At 37.5% G+C, this 15,967-nt stretch overlaps 1 protein-coding gene across 1 annotated transcript in view; it reads left to right on the forward strand.

Annotated features, from left to right (window-relative positions):
• rnf17 (ring finger protein 17) overlaps window positions 1-15,967 on the forward strand; it is a gene marked incomplete at both ends in the record, with an annotated part of 65,192 nt that overhangs the window by 17,804 nt on the left and 31,421 nt on the right. The window contains 8 exons of the mRNA XM_079820701.1: window positions 4,079-4,155; window positions 4,306-4,380; window positions 4,459-4,646; window positions 4,765-4,872; window positions 5,000-5,158; window positions 6,305-6,476; window positions 8,274-8,400; window positions 8,723-8,889. Coding sequence (XP_079676827.1) covers window positions 4,079-4,155; window positions 4,306-4,380; window positions 4,459-4,646; window positions 4,765-4,872; window positions 5,000-5,158; window positions 6,305-6,476; window positions 8,274-8,400; window positions 8,723-8,889 — 1,073 coding nt within the window. The remainder of the gene's footprint in view (window positions 1-4,078; window positions 4,156-4,305; window positions 4,381-4,458; window positions 4,647-4,764; window positions 4,873-4,999; window positions 5,159-6,304; window positions 6,477-8,273; window positions 8,401-8,722; window positions 8,890-15,967) is intronic.

Raw genomic sequence — 15,967 nt, forward strand, 5'->3', positions numbered from 1 at the left:
CACACCAAGCTCTGTAGGTAAGCTTTCACATTAGCAATTTTTCATGCTAACCGTGCCCCATTCCGAACTAAAATGCCAGAGTTAAAACGCCCTGAGACAACAGAAGAATAACACATCGTCTCACGCGCACGCTGTAGACTTGTGGCATTTATCGGTTGCGGGCGATGTCACATTACAGTCATATGTTTCAGCATGTTACAATAAATATATGGCTTGAGTTGATATAGCCTATTCCCTAATGAATTAAACAGATTGAGAGCGTGAATGGTCTCTCTCCCCCTCTGTTTATACGCGTGTAGCCTTTACATGCGTGCATGCGGGGGAGGAGTTGCGATTTTCGAATAAAAATCGAATAATTCCCAGCGATCGTCGAATATAATTTTTGCTTGAAATGCCCATCCCTATTAGTTACTAGTTAGAAACTCTGAACTTTGTGAAAGCTCCAACTGCTCTTGTGTGTGTGAAGTGTGATTTTATTATAATCATTGTTACTTAGTGTGCTTTTCTTGTTCTTAAAGGGGTCATATAATGGTACGTGCACTTTTACAAGTTGATTATACGGAAATGTGTGTTGGCAGTGCCTATACACAACCATCCTATAATGATAAAAATCCATCCAGCGTTTTTTTTTAATCTCCTTATATGTTTTCCCCTGTCTCAAATCGAGCCGTCTGACCGTGTGACGTTACACGGTGTACGCCCATCCCACGATTGTTGATTGACAGCAGCGTTTCAACTCAGACCTGCCCTGAGCGAGCTGTCATCAGTCCGCCATTGTTGATACTCTGGAGCAGAATGGCGTCTAAGCGATTGTGGTGTTCTGTTCTTGGGTGTAATAACGAACACAGCAGTCATTTTGATGTTCCTAAATCCGAACTGCTGAAGACACAGTGGCTGCTGAGTTTAGTTTTCGAAGGGAATATTCCCCCCGATCAATGTCAATGTTTGCGCGAATCATTTCTCAGCAGACTGCTTTATAAACGAGGGTCAGTATAAAGCAGGTTTTGCTAATAAGCTGCTCTTGAAAAAAGGATCGTGTTCCTGCTGCACCTTCAGAAGAAGTGAGTGTAACGTTTTATTAACCTTTATATTAATCTTTGCAAATCGCTTGCACGCTTCACGATGAATGAGGCTAAAGTTTACAGGGTAAGTTACATTACGGCATGCTTTCTGTGTATGACGTTCTCAATATAATTAATAATCCCACGTTTATAATGAACAACGCGTTATGGTTGTTATTACAAACTGTGTACGCGGGTGATAAAGTTAACCTGGTAACACTACACTAGGCTTACTTTTGTAGATGGTTTATAACGGTGTCTGTTACTGATTAAGAAGTAATGTAAAAAAAAAAATCTTATAACATAACATCAATCTGTCAGTGAACTAACGTATACATCAGTAAACACATAGCATTCGTATCTCACTAGGCTACTCTGCCAGTACAAAGATAGATCAAAGTGACATGACGTTAACCAACCATTCAGAAACGTCCTGTTCGAACTTCGTTGGGTTTGTCATCTTGTTCCTGGTCCGACTCCGGTTCAAAATGATACGGTTGCTCAGATGTGTCCTCAGAGACTCCCGTTGCCATTATTTCTCGAAAATATACCCTTAACTGTTGTCAAGGCAACACTCCACGTGTGTTGTGGTGTTGTCGAACCGAACGCCCCACAGAGCAGAGGTGATTAAAGCTCATTATCATTTAAAGTCACATGCACTGAAATGTCTTTGTGAAAACAGAGCTGTTTTTGACCAGGTAAATTGAGTGTTTTCTTACAATACTAATGAGAATTTTTAATTAAAGTATATTACAAACTTTTCATTTAGACACTAAAGAATCATATTAACTTGTACAAAAATGGCATTATATCACCCCTTTAAATGTTTTTCAATAACAGACCCATTTCAAAATGATTTCCCTTTTTTATCCATTCCACATTTCACCTCATTTACATCAGATTTATTTCAGATACTGTATGTACAGGGCTCGACATTAACACTTGTCCGGGACAAGAGGATTTTTTGAAGGGGCAAGTGAAAAATTATTTTACTTGCCCGACGGACAAGTATCCTGGTTAAAACGTCAAAACAAAAAATAACTAGGGAATCACCAAAGTGCAATAATGATTCAGCATTCAGTTAGTGTAAGTGGAGATCGATAGTGGATAATAATATAAAAAGAACTGACGTTAACAAGGTTGTGCTTTTGAGAAAAATAAATAAATGAGTGCCGCTCATACAAAGAAACTCAGTTAACATACATGGTTAAATTTGTGTAGCTTTTATAACATATGATACAGTTAAGCAACATCACACAAACAAGAGTGTTGTTTTCCTTAATACCATCACGACTAAAAATGACACTGATTTCATACACCAGTTCCATAAACAATTAATTAACATTAAGTCACTTACATTTTAGATGCAATATGGACTGTTTTTGTTCTATTTCAGCAGTGTTAATTTGGTTGACGAATAATTTTCGTCATAATTTTCGTCAACTACCTTTTTTCACTGACGAAAATGAGACGATAACTAAATAAAAACTAGTGTTGGATGACAAAAACTATAACGAAAATCAACTGTCATTTTCGTCAACAAATAAAAACGAGACGAAAATGTTGGGGAGGGACGATTAGGGAAGAGATCCAGTCAGAACTGATATCCTGTGTAACAGATGAGCACATTTGAGTTGAACTGATCTAACCGCTGGAGAACACTGCGCTGTTGCATGTTCTACAGGCTCACTCACAACACAATAAACTGTATTTAATTTCATTCCCATTTAATTCATAGTCAGGAGGAAAGACCAGTATTTGACACATATTAAATAAATTATCAGGGTTATTATGGTTAACTAAAACCATTCAAAAAAATCTTTTTTACTTGAAATTAAATAAATGTTAACTGAAATTTAAAAAATAAATAAACGAACTTATTTGAAGCTTAACATGATATACTAACTAAAACAGAAATACAAAGTTATAAAAACTATATAGATGTTTTTAAAAACAAAGTGAATTGAGCTCTTTTTCGTGTATTTTTAATGTCAAAAACAAAATGATGTCAAAATGTCAGTTAAAGTGACAGTTGGTTATGTAATACTTAAATGCTTAATGTATTACAATTTAACTAAACTTAATTAGATTTTAGGAGACTAAATCTACTGTAGATTTAGTCGACTAAAACTAGACTAAAACTAAAAACAATTTAGGTGACTAAAATATGACTAAAACTAAATGGCATTTTAGTCAAAAGACTATGACTAAAACTAAATCAAAATATGCTATCAAAATTAACACTGTATTTCAGCAGCAAAAATAGTTCCAAACAAAGATCACAACAGAACCGTAATGCATCTCACAGCAACAGCGTGTTACTGAATGATTCAGCGTTTTGAATGAATCGGTTGAATCAAAGATTCAATGACCTATTCGTAAACAAAATCTTGATTGAATCAGCCGTTTGAATGAATCGACTCAATGACTCACTCATTAAGACGGTCACATGCTGCCACCTACTGGTGGTTTAGTTTCATCTTTCCAACATTTATTTGTAAATTCAAAAATAATCTCACACCATTATTTAATGCAGTTGTAATTTTTCAGTGTAAATAATTTATAATTTGATTGGTAACAGCCTATAGTGTCTTATTCTAATTTAATTTATAGATCAAATTATAAAATATAAAATGAAAGCTGAAGCATAGCCTATATTTAATTAGATTATAGAAAAATGCCCTTTATAAAAAGGTAAAAATATCACAAATATACATATTTAAATATGTCAAAGCTGATTGAACACTGGTGAGAATATTGCTTCAGAATAGATTATATTTACAAAAAAAAAGAAATCCGGACAAGCTAATTTTTTACTCGGACAAGTGAATGACAGATTTACTTGTCCGAAGGAAAAGCATGTGAACAGGCTTAATGTCGAGCCTTGATGTATATATCATTTATTTGTGTTTACTACACATCTTAAAATAATAAATTATTTGTTTCTTAGGCAACACTCTTTGTAGTATCTTGTGCTTTCTCTTAAATTTTTGCTATTTTTAAAAAATTGTTTTAAGGTTTTGGAGACTCTACAAATTCCAGTGGATGTTGAGTCATATGACATGAGTTGTCTGTCATTGCGTTCAGGACTCAGGTAGATGATCATCGTACACAATTAGTTTAAGAGCTCCAGAAGGCAATTAATATTGTCACAAAAATGAAAGCACACAACTCTGCTGTTTTTACATGCTTACTAAAACAAAATGAGCGAGTAAATTCTTCCCTTCCTTTGTTTTATTTATAGCTGCAGTCTTCAAGTAGACAATTTTGCTGAAACTATAAGAAACTGTCTTAAAATCACAGATGACGATGATAGCTGGTAAGTGTTTATAGAATGTCCTTCATTGAATTTGTGTAAAACCTAGTGATTTGATTTGTGATCATTTTATTATGCCAGTATCAGAGAAGTTACTATGGAGCCTTTCAAACATGTAAAGAGCGCTGTGGAAGTCTGGGACGGCTCCAGTCAGTCTGTTCCGAGAAATGCAGATCCCCTTCCCAAAAAGCAAAGCACACGCAGCCCAAGTTTCATGGAGGATGGAGATAGAGGAGATGCAAATGCTTGTACAAAGATAGTGGAAACAGGTGTGTGTTTGCAGCACTGGGTAAAAATATTGATAGTGATGTGAATAATTTGTGTCTGACTGAGCATTTTCTAATGTTTTTATAATATGTTTAATATGCTGAACTCATGTGTTTTTAGCACACAGTTACCCAGTTGCTGAACCAAGATGCAATGAACGTAACAGAACACTTAGAAAATATCGCAGGCAGCATTTTGAAAAGTCCCCGACTGCCCAAAACCCTAAAAGTATGTACCACATTTGTTGGTTAATCAGATGAATGAACAAACAAGAAAATTCCCTTTTCTTTTTGTTATTGAAGTGCACTTTGTGCCAACCGTGCATGAGTGTGTTTTGTTTGTTTTTCTTTTGTAGTGGTGTTCTACGTACTGACGACACACATTGTGAACCCAGGACATTTCTATGTACGCTATATGCTCGAACACAAGACAGGCCAAAAGTTGACCAAAAAGATCAACGAGTTCTGCTCAGGAGAGAGTAGCCACTTCACATTAAAGGATGAAATCAAGACGGGTATGTGCATGTTATCCCTTAATGTTAACGATGGTTGTGTATTTATAATTTTTTTGTAAGGAGCCATTGATTACACTGTGATTACTTCATAAGAAATAATTTTTCTGCTACAATTTAAAATGTGCACTTTAAAGGGTTAGTTCACCCAAAAATGAAAATTCTGTCATTAATTACTTACCCTCATGTTGTTCGACACCCGTAAGACTTTTGTTCATCTTCGGAACACAAATTAAGATGTTTTTGTTGAAATACGATGGCTTCGAAAGGCCTCCATTGACAGCAATGTAACTTGCACTCACAAGACATCATTACAAAGTCCATCTCACTACAGTGGTTCTACAATAATTTTATGAAGCAACAAGAATAGTTTTTGTGTGCAAAAAAAAAATCAAAATAACAGTTATATTCAACAACTTTCTGTCTTCCGCCTGGGCCTTTGACGTGAACTCATGAAGCACCACGACGCATGTGCGAGAATATGATGTAGAGCCGGCGTTCTGACACATGACCCGGAAGCGAGGAGCTTTGTTTAGAAGCAGAGGAAGACGCGCCATATCTAAGCTGTTGAATTCTACATTGATCGTGCTTTAGGTCTTGGCGTAGTGGTCAAAATGGGGCTGAAGTGTGCATTTTCTGGATGCCCGAACCGTGAGAAACGAACAGGTGCACGTAAATGAAAACGGGAAATGAAAATCATATTCTCGCGCTTGCGTCGTGGTGCTTCGTGAGTTCATGTCAAAGGCCCAGGCGGAAGACGTGTATTTAGATTTTTTTTTTTGCGCACAAACTATTCTCATCGCTTCAAAAAATTATTGTAGAACCACTGTAGTGAGATGGACTTTGTAACAATGTCTTGTGAGTGCAAGTTACATTGCTGCAAATGGAGGCCTTTCTGAGAAAAATATCTTAATTTGGGTTCCGAAGATGAACAAAGGTCTTTAGGGTGTCGAACAACATGAGGGTAAGTAATTAATGAAAGAATTTTAATTTTTGGGTGAACTAACCCTTTAAAATTGTTTTCAGAAGGTTTTGTGTTAAAACAATATATATTTGAACCCAGTTTATTGATCATTGGTTGATGAAACCATAAATGAATGCAAGGGAACTTGCATTTGATGATGATGATGTGTGTATGTGTGTTAACAGGCTCTGTGCTCTTTGTCTATTGGAAGGAGAATGTGTGGTGTAGAGTAACAGTGACTGAGCTCTTTCAGAAAGAGTGTTTCCAGAGTGTGACCAAATGCCTTGCTTCAGAAGTCTCCCGTCTGCGTGTTCACTTTCAGGACTATGGCTTCTCAAAGGGCTTCTCAATCCCTAGGTGAAAATTTGTTTTTTTCATGAAAATACATCTAAAATATGATATGGTCTTACATTTAAACCTTTAAATAAAAGGTTTACACAATCATATAGAATAAACAAGCTTGCACCGCGACAGGAAATAAAAATAACGCAAAAAACCTGACTAACTTACCAGAGCATGTCAGCAAAGCGGAGCGTCACTCATGAACTGCTCACCGGTAATGACACCGGACATGACATTTCTCTGTACTGTAGCCTACTATACCTGTAGCCATTAAAACACGTAATTAGTTTCAGTTTAAATATTATAATGTTATTTTTTAATTTCATTCACGTTGAAAAGTGAACAGGACACATAAGATGCATAATGTCAGAAGACGGGGGTCTTCAATAAGTTCAATAACACTTCAATAGGCTTTCAACAAAACAAAAATGTTCTTTAAAGTGAATTTCGTTTTGTATAAATTGTATCTTAATTTTAATCTATGTTTAATCAATCAAATTGCCCGGATTTAATAAATAATAAGCAAATAGTATAGCCTATAACAGACAATGACATGGAGGCGGCGGCGCAGCGTGAACAACGGCTTAAATTAACAACTAGAAAAGAAAAAAAACTTTAGTCAGGGGCAGCCCTAACTATTTATTTCAGATAGACCTATATTTTATCCAGCATGGCACAAATTGAGTTCTGGGTTGAGCGTGCGGTGCTGAGCGGAATGAACTTCATAAATGAACGGAATCGTTTTAAGAACATAATTCAACAAATAAATAATACTTTTTAATGGGCCACTTAAAATGTCTATTACAAATAAATTATTACATTTTAAAAATGAACAAAAATGTGCAATGCATTTGCAATTCTGTGAAATCCTTTGCAGCACCCCCACTTCCTGCACCACTTAGACATGCTACTTTAAAAAAAATGTAAAACCAGTCAAGGTGTGGATTGAGGTAGGCCCGCAATTTTTTTATATGATGAAAAAAAATAGTTTGACGGGAAAAAAAATATTCCGGTTCTTCAAAGCTTCAAACGGAAGCTTTTAAATATTTTATTCAGTTTTTCCTCTGTTGTCAGAAACACTGCAGGTGCGTGAACATTTGATAATGTGAATCCAGGTTCTGATGTTGTTGTTGATCTGTTCTGTATGCTGCGGTTTGCACAGTAAAATAAACCCGTGGAAAAAAGTGTCTTTTTTAACGGGTCACAGGCACTCTTCAATTGTATATTTATTTAATGCCAAATCAATATTATAATCTTATCAGTTAACGGTTAATAATCGGATAATGAGCGGCGGTTGTCGGTCGGGAAAATTAACCGTTTTGAGCATCCCTAATGGTGATAAACGTAACAGTCCTCAAACAACTCATTAAGCAGCCAAGAAATACGGTGTGTCAAAGTGTAATGTTAGAAGATGGCTAACGGTGGGGGTCTTTGCGTTTCACGTTGCCTCTCATATTGAGCTATTTGGACCGCAAACATGACTTCAGACGACATCTTTCTCTTTCTATGAAACCTGTAAACCACATTCACCGGTTCTAACACTAAAGCGATACTAACTCTATAGCGGTTGAACAGAGCACTGCAATTATTTCTCATTTAAACTACAATCAAATGGATTTCTCCCCACATTTCATGTCTGTCGTCTGCGCAGCATTCTTGTGCCTCGTATGCGCGCAGCTTAGAGGGAACATTGGTTGTGTGCATAATTTCTGGATCTGCACCTGAACATCGTCATATCTTCAAATAGTGAATCTGCTCATGGCATTAGACTTGATCTGTTTTCAAATCGCGTATTCTTTTTGTGTATCTCAGTGATGGAGGTTTAAGCTCATTGAATGAGTGTCTGCGGAGACCTGATGCAGCTGCTCTGGTGGATGTAAATGGGTGGGCTCCTCTGGCCATCAAATGTTCCCTTAAAGATATTGTACCTTCAGACCTGGTAAGAGTTGTGGAGATGTATTTACTCTAACTACACAAGCAGTTATTAGTGTTGTAATTGAGTGCACCAAAATGCAATGCATGTTAAAACGGGTTTTATCATATTTTAACCAATAACTGCAGGAAGTTCTGTATTTATTCAAAGGAAATATTCTGGCCTATGGCTGCCATCTAGGGGTGCAAAAAGAACTTCTGTTTCAGATCTATTTCTGTTTTATGAATGCTAGAATATGAAGCGTTTGAGCATGGCTTGTGTCTATGCACAATTGATAACTGAAAAGACATGGACAGTGATGAGTTGTTTGTGTTTTTATGTGTATCAGGTGAAAGGGTGGACTTCAGAGTCAGTTGACGAGATGAGAAGGCTGCTGGGCTCTGAGGCTGTGGAGATGCAGGTGTTCGGTGAGGATGGAGACGCGCTGTTAGTGGATCTGAAGAAAACGACGATGGTGTCTCTGCGGGAGCATCTGGTTTTCATGGAACTGGCCAGGTGTGTAATAGTCACATCTGTGGCTGTTAACTTCATCATCTTTACAGCACACTACTTGTTTGGGAATCTTTAGGTACCTCATGATCCACAGGGTTCCCACTCGTCCTGGAAAACCTGCAAAATTGATGAAAACATTTCCAGTCCCGGAAAACACATGGAAGATTAGAGCAAATGTCCTGGAAAATCTTGTTGTCCTGGAATTTTTATTTTATTTTAAGTTCTTTGTTTTTCTGTAGCGCAAGTACAAAGAGTTTATCACTGGCCCAAACAATTACCGCTAGTTGCAGAAAGTGCGATGTTCAGAGATGGTGAGTTTTAACACGTGAGAGGAGTGTTTAGTGTTGTGTTGCCACTTGCCACAGTTTGATAATGTTATTAACTGCTCAAATGAACTGGTAAGCAGCTACCTAATCACATAATTTTTTATATAAACTCACAATTGTGTGTTATAAAGTCAGAATTGCGTTATACTCAAAAATATTATAAAGTCGCTATTCCGGGGCTTTTAAATCGCTAATTCTAAACCGAAAGTAAAATGCGCACAGCCGCTCGGACATTCATAACAAAGCAAGGCTTTTCAAGGAATTCCTTTGGAAGTTAAGCTACCAAAAACATGCCAGTGGACACGCACCATGAATGACAGTGCAGCCGTGCGCATTTTACTTTCGGTTTAGAATTATCGCCAATTCGGGGCGGGTTCATTAGCCAAAATCACAACAACAAAACAGTACAATGACAAACTCACTTAAATAGACGCTTTTGCATTTCGCTTTGAAACCAAATCTTCCGTGATCATCTTGTCATTCATTCAGCTCTTCACTGTTGTGATAAATTAAATCTGACTCCTGCTGCTAGTTTGTGCTGCGACTCTCATTCGGCTTACGCTGTATTAAGCAGACACATTTAGTTTTTAATTGTAGTATCTGAACTAAATTATTTTATTGCTATAAAAATCAAGTTGCCACGATGGGCAAGTGATGTAACCGGTGGTTCGCCTGAACACCGGTAACAAAGGGTTGAATCCCAGGAAACACTGACAAAGTATCTGCAAATAAATAATTGTAAATGCTAGCGAAAATAAGAAATGACTGATCCAAACATAATCAGGTTGGGCCGATTGCTGACAGACATCAAGATGTTGAGCCAGACCACCCACCTCCCCGCAACCCGCCCACAAAAAAACATCTTAATTAATCACACTATATCGCCCAGTGCAATGCATGCTTTCAATTTCAATGCAGCCAGTTACTTAACATAAGTATTGTCCATCACAATGTTTTACTGTAAACATCGTCTGATACAAATTTGGTAGACATTGCCCACAGAAAAAACTGCTTATCGGTGAATAGGGGTATGATGAGACAATTAGTTGAGATTTTTGCACCGTATTTTTAAGAAATTATCAATGACAGAATTCATGAGTGGAAAAATAGTCTGCTGGTGCATTTTGAAATGTTTTAACTAATCATCTTGTAATCAATGTCATTTCAGTTCTATGTTTTGAGTATGAATTATCATGTGCATTGAAAGGCAACAATATACAAGCACTGTAAAAGGTTTTGCCACAAACTCAACTTCTCTCCTCGATTTCACATGAGTTTCTTCAGACCTTACTGTACATTAGTGATGAAACGGAATGGACATTTCACATCACGTTTATAGTGACTCAAATTATCACGGTTATCAATATTATCACGGTTTTGTTCAAATGAGATTAAAGTGTTCAAAAAGAACAGATGCACACACTGAAAGCAAATTTTGTTGTTGGTTATATGTAAATGAGCATTGTACACACCCAAATCAAGTCTACATGCAATGTATACCATGACAGGTCCTCAAATAGGCCTATTTAGCTCTGATAAGGTTATGTGTAAAGCTCCTTGATCTAGACAGAGAAACATTAAAATCAAAATCATTTGGTGTAAATATAATCTCTGTAAATATATTCAAGCAGTATTCTCATCAGTGTTCTATCAGCTATGACGCATTTAAATCTAGCATATTTTGTGTATGAGCCCAAACAGTATGCTTGTAAAATAATGCATATCCATATTTTCATGATTTGACCGTTTATTTGATTAAATATCAGAAATCCAAAAGGTGTGCATCATACCTGACACTAGGGCTGAACGATACATCGAATTTTCATCGTCATCGCGATATGAACTCGCGCGATGAACACATCGCAACAGACTAGGGATGCGCAACAGTGGTCGAGTAATCGAGTACTCGAACGTGACAGCGATCATCGATCATGAGAACGATGATTGCCCTGAAAAAAAAATATTTGTCTCTTTTTTTATTGGTTATTGCGTCGTTTTGCGCGGTACCGGAGGTCTGATTGGTTAGCGTTATACAGCGCCTCCAGACAGCGGCGAAATAAACTTAGGCGTGCACTGCAGTGATGTCTGGAATCACTGTGATCATTGAATGGTTAGTGCAAGATGTGCAGCGCCAATCTGTCATAGCCTACATAGCATTATAATGAGAACACGATGGAAATTAGAATGCTGTAAATTATCTGTGCTTAGTTCCCCGTGTATCAGCTTCCACAGAGAAACTAGCGAGAACACTAGCGCGTGAAGTTCATGTGCGCATTCGCGTCCTTTTCTGCAGATGCACGTTGTAAGATTACTTTTATGTTGTCTATCTGATTAATCTAATATAAGAAGCGTTTGGTTGAGCTTAAGCTAGCAAAGCGCTGCCGTTATACCGGCTGTTGTTCATTCTCTTCAGTTGTTTCAGCTCAAACGCATTTCATGCTCGACATGATGGTTTAGAGACCGTCATATTATTTTTAGATAGGCTATTTCTTTCTCAGAATCATTGATATTAGTAATGCAGCAGTGCTATACTGGTCTCATATTTTTTAACAGTAGACCTAGTTTATTTAAAGTTGTTTTTCGTTATGAGTTCGAAAACGCGCAGTGATGTCTGTAAACACTTCGATCATGAATAATAAAATGAAGTGCATGATGTGCAGAGTCAATCTGTCATAGCATTATAATAAGAACACGATTTTAATAAAATGTTGTTTCTGTGTGCTTTCGTTGTCCGTGTATCAGCGTTGTTAAGGGAAGAGCGCATTCAAAATGTTCCGTTTCAAACCATAGCCTGTCAAATCTAGCTCGCTGAAGTTCACGTGCGCATTCACGTCCTTTTGTGTTGATTTATGTCGTAATAGGTTCATAATAATCTTCATATTAATATTGATATAGGGTGCGTTTGGTTGAGTTTATTAACCAGCTAGCAAGCTCTGCAGGGTGGTGTTATTTCACAGTTTCAGCTCAAAGGCAATGCTCGATATTACTGACTTGGTTATTTGAGACGGTCATTTTATAAAGATGTTTCTTTTTCAAAGACATTTATGCATCATAATCTAGCAGTTATTTTTTGTTTTATATGTTCATGTTTTCATATACCTGTTTTCATGTCACTTGTATTTGTCAACAACCATTTTCATAACAGTTTTCATTATCTCATTGACGACAAGCCCCGCCCCCTGCACATGCCCCGCCCCCGAGTACTCGAGTACTCGTTTTTTGAGACCTATCGATGATCGAAATGAGAAATTGACAAAAATGCCCATCCCTACAACAGACAGCCTGACACATGCGCCTATCTGAGTAACGTATTCTAAATACTTGGATTACTTCCACATTGAATTGCATTTTATAAGTGTAGGAATGCGGCCATCAAATCCTGCTTACTAAACATATATTATAAAATATTTAGCTAACATCAAACGTGGCCATCGGCTCTTGGGCTGGTAAATCAGCACAAAGGAGAATGTACAGGTGCTGGTCATATAATTAGAATATCATCAAAAAGTTTATTTATTTCACTTTCCATTCAAAAAGTGAAACTTGTATATTATATTCATTCATTACACACATTGATATATTTTAAATGTACATTTTTTTTTTAAATTTTGATGATTTATAACAGACAACTAAGGAAAATCCCAAATTCAGTATCTCATTAAATTAGAATATTACTTAAGACTGTAGGACCGCATGAATTCGCTCCAATGATCGGTAGCGAACCGCGGTGAAGGCCTTACGCGTTCAGTGTCTCAGCTGGAAGAATGGATTTGATTATAATATTCTTTATCTGACTCCATTTCATTTAGTGGTCGCATTTAGAAGAGAATCCCAACCGATTGTTTGGTCATCTATATTTGGTAGTTAATCATACATTTGATCGTTCCGTTTTAACCCTTTGTTGCAATTATACCGTTCCACATTGGAGATAGTTAATAATTACAGATTAATTCAGAAAGGATCAAAATGTAACAATTTATTAACAATCAAGTAAATGTAAAATGTCAATTACATCATAGACATAAATCTCTTCTAAAAGGAAACACAAATACTGGTTATGGTTACACTTAAAATCGTTTCAAATAAATGTAAAACATAAACCCTTAATTATGCTCTTTAGGCCTCTGCCTAGAATGTTACCTGTGAGAGAGAGAGAGAGAGAGAGAGAGAAAGAAAAAGAAAGAGAGAGAGAGAGAAAGAGAGAGAGAGAGAAAGAGAGAGAGAGAGAGAAAAAGAGAGAGAGAGCTAAAGAACAGCTCTCTCCAGAGAAAGCCAGAGAAACCAAAGAGAGCGAGCTACAGTTGAAATTCTCTTTTATCCTCTTTCCTGATGTCACCAAATTCAAACCTGACTCTTGTAAAACTGACCAATCAGACCAAACCGTGAGACATTTGAAAATAACCAATCAGACCAAACCTTCCCCCATTGTATCACAGGTGCGAAAACCTTTTGACCAGCCAGCCTTTTGTTCTTCAAACCCCAACTGGCCCCTCTCATGGCGTTAAGGGGGAGGGGGTTGAGTCAATTTCAATATCTTGATCACGACGATGGCAGTTAACAGCAAAGCAGATGATTTTGTCCTATTTCAAATATCTTTGATTATTTTCCACCTTACAAGACCAATACAAAGAAAGGATTTTTTTGAAATCTTGGCCAACTGAAAAGTATGAACATGAAAAGTATGAGCATGTACAGCAATCAATACTTAGTTGGGGCTCCTTTTGCCTAAATTACTGCAGCAATGCGGCGTGGCATGGAGTCGATCAGTCTGTGGCACTGCTCAGGTGTTATGAGAGCCCAGGTTGCTCTGATAGTGGCCTTCAGCTCTTCTGCATTGTTGGGTCTGGGATATCACATCTTCCTCTTCACAATACCCCATAGATTTTCTATGGGGTTACGGTCAGGCGAGTTTGCTGGCCAATTAAGAACAGGGATACCATGGTCCTTAAACCAGGTACTGGTTGCTTTGGCACGGTGTGCAGGTGCCAAGTCCTGTTGGAAAATGAAATCTGCATCTCCATAAAGTTGGTTGGCAGTAGGAAGCATGAAGTGCTCTAAAACTTCCTGGTATACGGCTGCGTTGACCTTGGACCTCAGAAAACACAGTGGACCAACACCAGCAGATGACATGGCACCCCAAACCATCACTGACTGTGGAAACTTTACACTGGACCTCAAGCAACGTGGATTGTGTGCCTCTCCTCTCTTCCTCCAGACTCTGGGACCCTGATTTCCGAAGGAAATGCTAAATTTACTTTCATCAGAGAACATAACTTTGGACCACTTTTTTTCCTTTTTGTCTTTAGCACAGGCGAGACGCTTCTGACGCTGTCTGTTGTTCAAGAGTGGCTTGACACAAGGAATGCGACAGCTGAAACCCATGTCTTGCATGCGTCTGTGCGTAGTGGTTCTTGAAGCACTGACTCCAGCTCCAGTCCACTCTTTGTGAATCTCCCCCACATTTTTGAATGGGTTTTGTTTCACAATCCTCTCCAGGGTGCGATTATCCCTATTGCTTATACACTTTTTTTCTACCACATCTTTTCCTTCCCTTCGCCTCTCTATTAATGTGCTTGGACACAGAGCTCTGTGAACAGCCAGCCATTTTTGCAATGACCTTTTGTGTCTTGCCCTCCTTGTGCAAGGTGTCAATTGCCGTCTTTTGGACAACTGTCAAGTCAGCAGTCTTCCCCATGAGTGTGTAGCCTACAGAACTAGACTGAGAGACCATTAAAGACCTTTGCAGGTGTTTTGAGTTAATTAGCTGATTAGAGTGTGGCACCAGGGGTCTTCAATATTGAACCTTTTCACAATATTCTAATTTTCTGAGATACTGAATTTGGGATTTTCCTTAGTTGTCTGTTAATCATCAAAATTGAAAGAAATAAACGTTTGAAATATATCAGTCTGTGTGTAACGAATGCACATTTGCAAGTTTCACTTTTTGAAAGGAATTAGTTAAATAAATCAACTTTTTGATTATATTCTAATTATATGACCAGCACCTGTAAAGTCGCACGTCAACTAAGCAGGGAGCACCGGCGGTGGTCGGCCAAAACACTTTTTTTTTGTATGTGAAGCTGTTTTACGTGAATATTATGACACGAGTGAAGCACAAAGCTTTATTTACAAAATAAATAATAGGTTCGCAATTAAATGTTACATCACAGCCATGGAAACGTATGGATTCATGCCGAACGAGAGAGGAAGCTTTGTGTGGTGAGCCAAATTTAAGTTTGCTTGCGTTTTGCTATCTGGTCACACGATTTTCCACAAATTTAACAATAGGCTTACGCCATTTTATTCTACTGGACATGGGATCTCTTATTTATTTTCCCAAATCCTCATTTACGTCTCTCACAGGGGATTAAACGTTTCTTCCTTGTTTGATTTATTTAGGAGTAGGCTATATTCGCATTTACTGTGGTAAAGTAGAAAACCGAGTAGGACAAATACATTTTACTTCAAACTTTACTTTATTTTAACACAGTTTGTGCTTGCTATTAGACTTTGTCAAGTTTATGTTTATAGCGTATTTCATACACGCCAGAGATTTTTAGTTTCGCTTTCTCTCACATTGCATAATCAAACAAAGCCTAAGTTCTTGACCACGGAAGATAATTTCGTTCTTCACATTTTACTACAAGTTGTCTATCAGTTTTGGAACATCAGGAGAAAACATGAAGATATTCGAAAACGATGCTTCTTTCCTGCTCGTGTCATCCCTTTCAGCGCAAAGAGGCATATGACGCACA

Source organism: Gobio gobio (genome assembly GCF_949357685.1).
Source record: "Gobio gobio genome assembly, chromosome: 7".
In the NCBI taxonomy this organism is placed as follows: domain Eukaryota; kingdom Metazoa; phylum Chordata; class Actinopteri; order Cypriniformes; family Gobionidae; genus Gobio; species Gobio gobio.